The sequence below is a fragment of the Channa argus genome, chromosome 1, assembly GCF_033026475.1.
Source record: "Channa argus isolate prfri chromosome 1, Channa argus male v1.0, whole genome shotgun sequence".
NCBI lineage: Eukaryota > Metazoa > Chordata > Actinopteri > Anabantiformes > Channidae > Channa > Channa argus.
The window spans coordinates 23,109,805-23,122,039 of record NC_090197.1 but is presented as its reverse complement, the minus strand read 5'-3'; the positions used below and the strand labels follow the sequence as shown (position 1 = coordinate 23,122,039).

Genomic DNA, 12,235 nt, shown 5'->3' with positions numbered 1-12,235 from the left:
GATTTACTGTTTCTTCAGTAATAAATTCAGTGGCTGAAGCATTCATTCATTAAAAGTAATGATATTCTTATCTTTATTATCATTATTTTTTACATTTACTTTGATACTTTTTAAGATTTTTTTACAATTTCACATAGTTTTTAAGGCTGACCGGCTTTGAAGTTTGCCTAACAAGCATATAGGGAAGCGACATTTTGTTTCAGCTATTTCAGCGAAAACAGCACACAAAAAATCCTTTCAGTGCCGAAGCATCATAGTGCATTTGCTTTTTGGAAATGTCTTTTCTTTTATATAGAAATTTTACTGCAAATGTCTTAGTAAAGGAAGAGTTTTAATGCAACTTTTTCCTATTAGCGATATGATGATGAATGTTGATGCTGTGATGTTATTCAAGTTGACAAAACCAAATTTGAGAGTATTCGACATAGAGGCTCAAAATGTAAATCTAGGTGACCCAGTGAACCTTTTGAAGACAGGGTTTTATGATCTGTTAATAAAGAAGGATTTAAATTAAAAATGCAGCGTTTCTATATTATTGATGTGGTGACACTGACCCCACAGAGAATTTTACTAAGCTTTATATTAGCCTCTTTCAGCTCATTGTTTTGGTGTTGTGGCTAAGAAATTTATCAAAATGGTTTCCAGCAGCATCATGTGACTTAAAGCCAGTTTGGTTTGAAGTTAAAAAAAAAACAAAAACAAAAAAACACATAATGTCTAAATACTTTTGGACTTCTGTTAGTGTAATGTATTAGTCCAAATAGAATTTGCATTGATTTAATCAACAGTAGAAGTTGGTTAAACAATGGCCAGGCAATGATCTTGTTCAAGTTGCTGTCTGTTGGAAATGTCTGTTGCAATAATACCACGTATTAGGTCATTTAGTGGCTCAGCACTAAAATATGTTGCTTTTCTGTTGGTATGATAATCACAGAAATCATTTTAGCCCTTTCTCATCCCATATGGTTCCTCATTTTTTCACAATAACGTTAATCCGCTGTTTCTTAGCACGGTCATTTCCGACTGTACGCTTCCCTTCAGCTTTTAGGGGGCAGGCTCTGACGTCAGACGCACACACTATAGAGGAGCAGTAGCAGCAACACACACATACACATACACACACTGACTGGGTGCTGATTATTAATATTCCCCTTATGAAACTATCTCCAGGCGGTACTGTGTTAAGTGTGAGCAGAACGCGCGGAGGACTGGGAGGAGAAACGCGTAGCCACATTCCGCGACAGACACTGCTGCACTTTCCTTAACTGACAAATCCTCGTCAGGAGAGTGACACAGAGAGGGAATACGGGGAGAGGGAGTAAGAGAGAGAGAAATAAAGAGAGGGGGGGACTGCAGATGACACGGGGTCTGGAGGAATAACCATGGCAACAGCAGCAGCAGCAACAGAAGCGGTGATATAAACATTGCACACCGCGTATTTATCCGCAAGCAGCAATTTAGGCTCAGTACAGGTTGGACCCGAACCTCCTGCGGATATTAGTCTTCATCACTGCTAAGGTGAGACTGTTTTATTCCATATACGTCCTCTTCTCCCTTCCTCCGCTTTAGGTGGGATGGCTGTCTACATGTGTGGAGCATGAGCGCATTGGGACGCTCGTTGTTGTACATTGCAGCAGAGAAGGCTGCTGTTGTAGGCTGGTGCTTGGATAGAGCGCGGTCAGGCTCTATGTTGATGGATGTAACAGGAAGCAAGGAGTCTATTTGTGCCAGTGCTGTCTGACCTATTGTGCTCAACAATGGGTATGTGTAAACACACTTAAGGACAGTTAACAATGCAAAAGGGACAATGTAAATCAAATTAGCCTAGTCAAAATTAGTCAAAATGTAACAAAGCTCATGTACATGTTTGCAGATGAATTATATAAATGAAATACAGTGTTAATAGCATGTCAATTAAATGGCAACCTGTGCTGTGCCGTTCTGCAAATGGTGTTTGTCAAAGCAGCTCAACAGTACAGTGTGTGCTGTATATTAGCAGTCTTCCAATAGATGCTGGAGCCTGGAGTAGTCCTACACCGTGTCCAAAGTGAACAAAGCAAAGCTCTCACTTCACAATGAAACAATGCGGAGTTGTCACAGTAGGTTGCACAACAATAAAATTAGAATAGACAGTTAAGGGAAAATAGATTACAGTTAATAATGCTGTTCCAGCACTCATGTGCCTGATGTAAACATTTCATTAGAGCAGAAACCCACAAGACCACAGTTAACTTGGTAAAAGTACTTCAGCCTAATGTCCAACCCCAATACTTTCCGACCATCTGATCCAAGAATGCATGCACACGTACACATTAGTGTTGGGCTTTGAATACAAATGGTGAGGCTTTGTTTGAGTCTTTGATGAGGACTGCACTTTGCGGGTCATCATGAACACCGCAAGAGATTTTGAAGGTGGTGGAAGTAGGGTTTTCCAGCCTATTTTGCCTTATATGGGCCTATAAGAAGGAGAAAGTCTCAAGAGACAAGAGAAGCTTATGTGGAGATAGCAAGGATGCCAGTCACATCCCCTCAAAGTCATAGTCTGACTCATCTAACTGGATAACTCAGAGCACCGCTTCCTTTTTTTTGCCTTGGCAGGGATATGGCATTGTACTTCTGACAACAAAGAGCATAATACAGCATCATAGGGAGTTTTAGCAAGTATTAGATTATACCATCACATGACTGCTGGGCTGCCTCAATGGATTCCTGTTAAGTCTATTTTGTCAGCACATATGCAGGTTATGTCAAAACCATCAATAGTCAAAGAGAAGTACAGTTATAGAAACTTGTGATGTGACATTAATATTCATGCTTGGAGAAGGCCTTTGTCATTTATCAATGTACTGTATTTGGTGATAGGTCTTTGTGTTCTGCAGAGTTGTTAATGAATGGAATAATTCTCAAGATTTATTTCGGGCCCTTCGAGCTGTGCACACATACAGCACCTTCAAGTCGTATCACACAATGACTCTGGTGTTACAGTGACTCCTCTGCAAAATCCAGTCATTCCACATTCAATAACTGTGGTTCATCCTCCTCAATTTGAGGCTGGAGATGCCAGTCAGTGCTCCCAGCTGAGCTGACACCAACAGGAGCAGCAGGGATGGGAGGAGGGCAGCTTAAGGGCAGCTAAAGTTTTAGTTTTCTTTATAGGTGGAGAAATAACTGGGACTGCAAACTCTAATCATCTAAGAAGCCCTGTGTGTGTGTGTTTGTGTGTGTGTCTGGGCAGCATTAAATAGTAATCAGACAACAGATGGCTGTTTTGTAATGATTACTGTTTAATCATTTGCAGCAAGTGGAAAATCAGTAAGAGATAGTTTGTAAAGTGCACAAACAGCCCATTTTAAAGCTAAACTACAGCTGTCAGAGCACAGCAAGCAATATAACTCGGATCCATGCAACAAAAAGAAGGAGGACCAGAAACTTGACTGGTAACTGATTTTTAGTAAGTAACATAGTTTTTGTGCACAGCTTTATCAGGTAAAATAGAGGTCTCCAGGGGGCGCAAAGGGGGCCACAGCAAAGAGGGAAGATTAGGTAAAATGCATTTAAAAAATGCTGTTATGTGCATTGTTATGAAGTATAAATTATAGTGAGTGTAACTTATTAAAATCTTATTTGCCATTTTTATTTGCCTGCCAATCAAAACATAAAGTGTCAGTCTTGACCTGGAAACAGTAGCTGCTCTGCTCCTAAAATTTAGCTAGTTTGCTTGCTTGCTTGGTTTGCTGTAGTATGGTCAGTGGGTTTAACGATGATCTAAAATTTAATCTTGCAAAAGTCCAGGACGTTATTACTATTGCAGTTAGTATGTTTTTCATGAACATGCTTAAGATTCTCTCATGCTACAAACTTCAAAGAGAGACAGAGACACGTATAGCTGAAAGTTGGACTAAAAAAAAAATAGATACAGGGATTGTGAAATACAGTAGATGCAAAGTTATATTAAAATGCAGATTATTAGTACAGGTTTTGTTTTCCTGAGGGGAACAGACTTTCATTTAGCAGTTATTTTGTCTGCAATATAACAAAAGAGTAACTGCTGAATCTTCTTTCAGTGCAGATAAACAAAGACACATCATAGGCAAACATACATACACAATTTAAAGGCCAGGCCCGCAATAACAAATAACAATAAATAACAAGTAACAATAAAATCTAATATTAAATACAATATACCACATGCCACAGTACTACCTATTATACCACTAACCTACTGGTAGTAAAAAGGTACCAGAAGAATGTGCACATAGTAAAAAATGTATAACACATTGAAATAGCATTGCAGAAAAACAGTAACTAGTATTAAAGTGTTTTACTTTAACAAAAATCTTGAGAATTATAACATTTTGTGAAATATTGGTAATACGGGTACTTTTCATTTTAAAGATATTATCTTAAGCTGCTGTTCCAGTTTTGCTGTCTCGAGTCTCAGTGTGTTTCATCATCACCACCATGATCATCACTGTCAACATCACATCAGAGGAAACACAATGTACCCTGCTTGGCTGACAGCTGTGTGCCTTTCATGCTGTCAGTGTGGGTGCTTTGGTCTGTGTGCCCATTATTTGATTAACTTATCGATGAAGTTTCAGCAAAAGCTCATAATCAGTGCATGCAGTGTCTTTGGGCTCTTGCCATTTACTGTACATACAGCAGAGGTTGTTTTGGTGGAGCATTTCCCCAAGTCACTGGACAGTGAGCCGCCATTTAATACAGCACAATACATATAGTAAACAGCGCTCATTTTCTTCCTTAACTAGCACACGGATAGAGAAGTGAATGTCTTAGACAGCAGGAAGAATAACTGGGACAATAGCTTACAGCTCAGCGAATTAAAGAAGCAGTGAAGCAGCTTGGGCTAATGAGAGATGAAGAAATCACAAAGTGTATGTGCTCCACTATCTCACAGTCCTGACTCATGGCATTATAATACTGGCTGTTGTGTTCACCGTGGCACACGCAAAGCTTCACTTTTATGGAGCTGCAAGTCAGTGTGTGTCAACGTGACATGACATGCAGAGTCAGCAAGAAGAGAAAAGCAGTTGTGTCACTTCTTGTTTCTTCAGGTCATTTACAGCAGTGGCCATGCAGCCAATTTTACTACAAAAAAGAAGGCTACTGCTTTTCTTAAGACTGCTCGACTTTACTGCGGCTTTCATGGCTTTTGCTTTTTAAAGCATGGTCACCTCTATTCCATCACCTATACTGCTGGTTTTTAAAGATTCATGTTCATGTTTTCTGTAGGATTTAGTGGCCCTTACTGTCCCATACTTGACAAGACTCTCCAACGTATTTCTTCAGCAAAAGAACGGTAGTGTTTCACTGTCAACTAAAAAGGCAACTTAGAGCAAACATGCACAAATGAAATTCTGTTGGAAAAGGACCCCAAATTTCTTCGCTCATAGGAAGTGAAAAATTTAAATTAGTATTGGTGTATCAGGATAATTTACATTGAACAGAGTTAATCCTGCACAAAAACAAATGGTACAAAGCCCATCAACAAAGTGATTTAAACTATCTGCAGAAAATAAACCAGCAGGTGTTTCTCTTATAGTGACGTGTAAGTATAACTCATCTCATTATTTAAAATAATAAAACAAAAACTGATCATTATTATTTATTATAAGACTGTTTATAGGCAGTTGTGACAACATCCTGCAACTTAGTAATTCATTTTTTACAGTGTCTTTGTAATAACGGTACAGCATAGTAGAATTGTTGTAACTCTTAAACTACCACAAAGTGCAGAGCCATAGAGGCAGCGTTTCAACTCATTTGGAGCTAAAGCTACAGTATCTTTATTAGCTAGCTAATTACGCAGACCTCACTTTATGGATGGAGCATTTAGGGACAAGGTCTGCCCTGGTTGGCATCTGTGCCCACAACAAGCACCTATGCTGGCCATAACTTTAACTGTAAACTGATGCATGTGGGACATAAACATCATCCTACATCATAACAGACAATGCAGCATGCTCCATAAGCCAAATCCGGCTGGCATTTGAGATGGACTTCACCCAGGAAGAAAAGCCATGAGAACGTCCTCATACCTGGGGGAGCAGGACGCCGCTGTCTGTTGTGCTGAAACACTGCAACAACTCAGACTATGTTATTTTCTTTGTTACTAACACATTTTTCCCAGCTTTAACACACGGCTAAAGAAACTACACAAACATCTTTATCAGTGAAATGCAGCCATGGTTTGAGGGTCTGTCACTGGGACGATGCTACAACAACGTCTTTTAAGCGGATGTTTTGTACACAAATCCAAAATGCTTTTTATCCCCACTTCCCCATTTGGCTGTTCACTATCACAAACAGTCTGAGGTCAGTAGCTACATGAGTAAGGTTGATGGGGACATACATCATAAGGACATAATGCGTCTGAAATAATTTAAAACCGATTAACTTTATTTTATAAATTTAGGATTTATATAAGAATGCTGCAGCACCCACCTCTACTTCCTGCTGCAGTCTTAGGAGCTTTCATTTAAAAAATGTTGAGGAAAAAAAAAGTATTGAAATTACACTTCAAATAAGTCAACAAAAATATAATAATATAATTGGATTTCTTTGTTTAAAGAAAAAGAAATACTATACCTAGATTTGAGAGTGCAATTAAATATATACGCATATTATGCCCTACCCCCAACACTCAGCAACAGCTGAAAAAACTATGAGTAAGAGGTTTCTTCTCAAATTAAAGACAATTGTAACAGATTGCTCTTCAGTTATAGTGATTAATCTGCCAATGTTATGCAAGAATGGATAACAGGTGTAGCATCAGCTAGGCTAAGGGTGCAGCTCTTAGCGAAGGATCATTTGCTAATGAAGTATTGTAAAGATTAATGCTCTCCCCTTTAAAAGACGGGATGTCTGTAAGCATGAGTTACCTAATTAACACTAACATTTGCATTGTCTTTCATAACAGTAAATTAACTTTGTGGTGTAATAAAACCAACCTGTCTAGATAAATCTTCACTCCTCAAAGAAAGTAGCCTGAAACACTAATATGCTTTTAATCCAGTTAAGTTGAGGGGTGGTTGAAATGCACAAGTGAGTCTGCACTTCTGAAAGATGTTTCACCACAATGTGTCTCTCTTACGACAGCATGTGTGGATTTTCTTTTGATGACTCCCCATATCAGTTTTTACAACACTTAATGGAGCACTCACTGAACAGCGTACACATAACAAGAGTTATAATTCAAAGCCTTCAGTGAAGGGTTATTTGATACACTTTACTGTGCACACTGTTTTTATCTCCTGTGGGTTGGTGGCAGCTTAGTTTGCTAAATGTGGTGTAGTAAAACGTCCACAGCTATGGTTTCCCCTAAGGGTTTCAGACATTGGGGATTTAAATAAATGCTTTATGTTCGAACGTGTTTGGGAAACGATGAGCTTTAACTACTGTTGATGGAAAACACTTCATATGGGAGTTGCACTGCACTTCAACAAGCCTGGGGTGTTGATCCCAGGTTCTTTGAAGAGACCTATGGTATATTTTAAACAGTCAGGTGCATTTAGATACCCTAAGTATTTGTCTGCATTTGTCTTAATGAGCTAATGAGGGAATGTTTACATGGACTTGCATGTTTGAGACACTAAAGATAATAATGAATGCTAACTCCCTAACCTTAGGGCAGAAACTCAATATTTCAGCAGCTGAGGTGGTCACAGTGTTAAGATGTAGAGATGCACAGAAGTTTGTTTAGTTCAACAAGATTGTGGCTTTCAATGTGTTCAGTAAGTTCAGTGAGCAAAGCTGTTCTCAAAAGGTCTTTACAGCTAAAGCCAGTAGTACTAAAAGTACAAAAAGTGAAAATACAGCAGGATTTTAAAGGTTTATTCTGGTTTTAACTTCAACTGAAGTGTTCCACCTTAACATAAAGCTACAGTAGGTGACTTGTTGCTGTTTTTGTATGAGGCCTGCCCCTTTGACCAATCAAATCATTTCAATTATTTCTGCTTGATTAGGAAGTTTGGGAGCATTCATATTTATTGTATTTTCATAGCAATGATTATTTAAGGGTTGGACAGAGGCAAATGTAGTACATTAAGGGGAGGGAGAGCTGGTTTGAGCAGAGTTACACAAATGGCTGAAAGAGGTATTTGTTTTGTTTCAAGCTAGAAAAACACATCATGACTCTAAATAACATAAAATAACATAAAATTTACAGTTTTATAATAGTCAAATTTGGGGGTTTGGGGTTTCTAATTAAAGGGCGGTACTTATTTAAACAGCAGAAGTATAGATATATTATATATATATATAGATAATACTTTATAGTCTTGACTTTATTCTGTAAAGTGCCTTGAAGTTGAATTGAATTGAATACAACAGGTCATAATAATGTATTGTAAGAGAAAAAGAAAGTATACAACAAAGAGAGCAGGTTCAGCTGCACACTTTATAATATAACAATTTAATAATAATAATTTAATCTCAGATTATTCCAGGATAGTGCTAATTTTTCCAACATTTACCTAAACAGTGCAACAGTGAAAATTCAGACCAAGATGTACAAGTCTGTTCTTCAGTCACCTCACCTCAGCAGAAAGAAGAAAGAACAGCGTGAGCCACCTTTTGAAATGCCCTTGTTTTCATTGTAGAGTTTATCTTGTTGTTGCGTATTTGTCTCATATGTCATATTTACTGACTGTCTTCTCCTTTGGCAGGTGATGACTGGGATTATATCATGTCTGAAGTACAGGGAACACTGGAGTTTTCTGTAGAGCTGCTTAGGTTTCACAATGTGGATCTCTTTCAAAGGGGGTAAGGACTTTATCTCGGGTGAAATCACATTTACAAACCCAAGATATTTGGTTATTACCTGATTTCACAACTGGCAACTCAGCAAACTGACTAAACATATTTATTGCTGAGGAAGTAGCAACACATTTTAATATATAGCAGTTTTATTAATTTTACTGTTTTCTACAAGGAGTTTATCGTAACTCTGTATTTGTATCAGTTTCTGGAATTAATATAGATTTTGTGTTTTTATTGTTCTTTACTTTTAAAACCTAAATGTTGGCATATATCTTATGTTCTATGCTTAGGTTTGATCAGGTTAAATGCTGCACAAGTAAGAAGAATAACAAGTTAAACCTAAATTTCAACTTTTCTAGTAGTGCTATCAAATTAAAAATTAGCTATTTTCCACGAAATGGTAAAATGTCCCAACTTTTTTAGAATTGGGGTTGTATATAGTTTTATGATATTCTGTGACACAAAAAAGGCCTTGTTGATCCTGCTGTTATGCATCTGGAGTAAGATTAAAACCTCTCATCTGATCTGCCTCCAGCTCACTGAATCTCCTATCAAAATGATTTTCCCACTCCAAATGGGAAGGGCAAAAGCTTTGCCGCGCTAATCCCTTCATCTGACTGCACTAATGTCTTTGTTTTTTGCAAGTTGCCATGTTGCTTCACATAGCAATAGAAATCTGATGCAAACACTAAAGAGAATTGGATCATGCTGTAAACGTAAGTTGCTGTAGAATACGAATAGTTAAGTTACCAGCTCCTGCACATATGTCCCACAGTAAAATGTAGTGTAATTGCTGAAATCAATACTAATCCCTCCACAAGATTGGAGCACCATGCAGCTGTACACTTTAGGGCCCAGTTGTACACTGATTGCATTAAAAATACTGATTAAATCTAAATTTGATTTGCAAAGAAGGCTTTGGTGATGAGATCTGCAGTTTTAGTTTCCACTAATGGAGGCTAAGTCTGTACTTCTGATACTCAAATTACAAACCCAGCTGAATTTTCTTAATGTAATTTATTCTATAGATAAATTATATAAACAAAATGTAAAGCACTGATAAGGTTATCTTACACCTACTAGAGTACAAGTCTGCTTTACACCAATTTGATTTTATAAGTCTCTACATTTATATTGACCTTCAAGCTCCTTTTCTCTGTCAAGCTTAGGATTCTTGGAACACTGTCACTAGGACAGGACAGGAGCACCATGTGATCCATTGGTCCTGCTTTGGGATTTCCAATGTGTTTCCAGAGAGATGAGATGTGTTTTCACACAAAGCCGCATTGACTTGAACAGTCAAAGTGACCTTTTAAAGGACATGTTTTCCATTGCTGCCCATGCCTACTGTGGCGTGTCATGTCAGTAATCATGGAGACTGTTCCTTTCTGTTTTCTGTCATTGTCTTTGTTTTAATTCTATTTACTTTTGTAGAATAGTAGCACCTGTGCTCATCTGATACTGTACAGTATACTTCACAGCTTTTGAGTTTAGATGCATTCTTGTCATTTTTATAGCCATTAGCCTTTAATAGTGCAGCCACATCTAAAGTCATAAGGGATTACGTTATGATTTTGTTACATGACATTATAAACGTCATAAACGTCATCAATGATATAAAGAGCACTTCTGCACTTATCATGATTATTATGTAAAGATTTTAAACTTGGAACAAAAGCATCATCTAGATGAATGGTGTTTGGAGTTATTCTGACCTCAAGAGAAGAATTCCAGAGAGAATAATTTTAGTAAACCCTAAACTCGCCTCACTTGTACACTAGTGATGTCAGCGGTTCAACAAGTATGGTCAGCGATGAACAACACGCACCTACAGCAGGTGAAATTTAAAAATGAAATAGAAAATATCTGCAAAACAATAGAGACTTTACTACGTAAATGAATGAAGTGTGACTGGTATGTTTGTATATGTCCGTCAGGTTTTACCAGGTACGAGCAGGGCTGAAGGTCTCACCTCGCGTGCCCCACAGGTTGATAGTGACAACACGAGACAATACAGGTAAGAGGAAGTGCGTATATCTTTACATAAACACGCCCACATGTATTGTTTTCCGACATCACATAGACTTTACTTGTTTGAAAGCATTATTATTATCTGTGGACAAGCTCCAAATTCACTCTATTGGTTCTCTGTCTCTCTCTCTACTAACAAACCTTGAAGTTGATCACCTGACCATCAAGGCTGAGGATATTTAGTTTCACAGGCAAGAACTCACATTCACTCTTGAATGTAAAATGAGACAGTTGGCCCCTGCAAACAAGACAAAAAAACAATGTTGTCAAAACACAACCTTTCTGTGTATATCCATTCTAAATATTTAATTTAAATAGAAGTTTCCCCATTATATAAATAAATAGGCAACAGGGACAGTACAGTGAAGACATTTCAGTGGCTAACCAATCAGCAACCTGAAAGAAGTGTGCATTAGCTGTAGGGGCAAATGTAGAACAACAGGTAGAGCGGTCATACACCAATCCCCCAGTTGTTGGGTTGATCCCTGGCTCCTCCAGTCACATGGCGAAGTCCTTGACCAAGACACTGAACCCCAACTTAGTTTCTCCCGATTGGCCAGCCGTTGGCCAGCCTCATAGCAGCTCCCCCACCGGTGTGTGAGTTGGTGTGGGATTGTGAGTACGAATGGGTAGAAAACCTCCAAATAAGTGCAGACCATTTACTGTGAGGTAGTAAGTAACTAGAGTGGGAAATTACAATAGATAATTACAAGGGTCGAAATATATTAATAATAGTAACTGAGAAGAAAAGGAGTGGTTGCTTAGCAATGTCAGTTGAAAGGCACGGTTAGTTGAAAGGCACAGTAAGCAATTTCCAGGGAGAGGGCAGCAGCAGCAGACTGCAGATTATAGACCGAAGCTGTAGGTTAAATTTGGTCTGAAAGTGTTGAAAAGTCTCTTTTTCAAGAAAACTTGACATTACCGTGTGCAGACCATTTAAATGTTCCCAAAATGACCAGGAACTGACTCTCATTGTTTAAACTTACCTGTCCTTTGTTATTGTTAAATGTAATTGCATTTTTTCTTTATTACAGTGTTTAAATTCTAACTATTCATAAAACACCACTCCAAAACAGTCTACTGTTCAAAAGATTTTGAAATTAGAGTTAGATTCTGAGGAATCTCAGGCAGTTGAGGTTCAGGTGAGAGCAAAACGCATTGACTATAGAAGTTAGATTAAATGAACTTAGATGCTGTTAGGCTTAATACAGGGTAGCCTATTGTTTACTTTCTGACAAGATGAGTTAATCCATCCATTATCTTTAACTGCTTCTCCTGTTCAGAGTCACGGGGGGCTGGAGCCTATCCCAGCTGTCTTTGGGAAAGAGACACGGTACATCCAGTTTATGTCTGGGCCAACACAGAGACATAGTGGAGAGACAACCATTCACACTCACATTCATAGCTACGAGCAGTTTAGAGT

At 38.2% G+C, this 12,235-nt stretch overlaps 1 protein-coding gene across 6 annotated transcripts in view; it reads left to right on the top strand.

Annotated features, from left to right (window-relative positions):
• Positions 1-1,100: 1,100 nt before the first annotated feature.
• Positions 1,101-12,235, top strand: part of fam135b (family with sequence similarity 135 member B) — a 45,857-nt gene continuing 34,722 nt past the window's right edge. For 2 of the 6 annotated variants that reach the window (XM_067508134.1, XM_067508111.1), the window contains exons 1-3: positions 8,688-8,784; positions 10,563-10,618; positions 10,719-10,798. Coding sequence is in view for 2 of the 6 variants with exons in the window: in XM_067508095.1 (XP_067364196.1) it covers positions 8,529-8,583; positions 8,688-8,784; positions 10,719-10,798 (232 nt within the window). In the remaining 4 variants the exon portion in view is untranslated. Of the gene's footprint in view, positions 1,519-8,503; positions 8,584-8,687; positions 8,785-10,562; positions 10,619-10,718; positions 10,799-12,235 lie in introns of those variants that run through there. The other 4 variants (XM_067508095.1, XM_067508103.1, XM_067508125.1 and 1 more) reach the window with 4 other exon arrangements.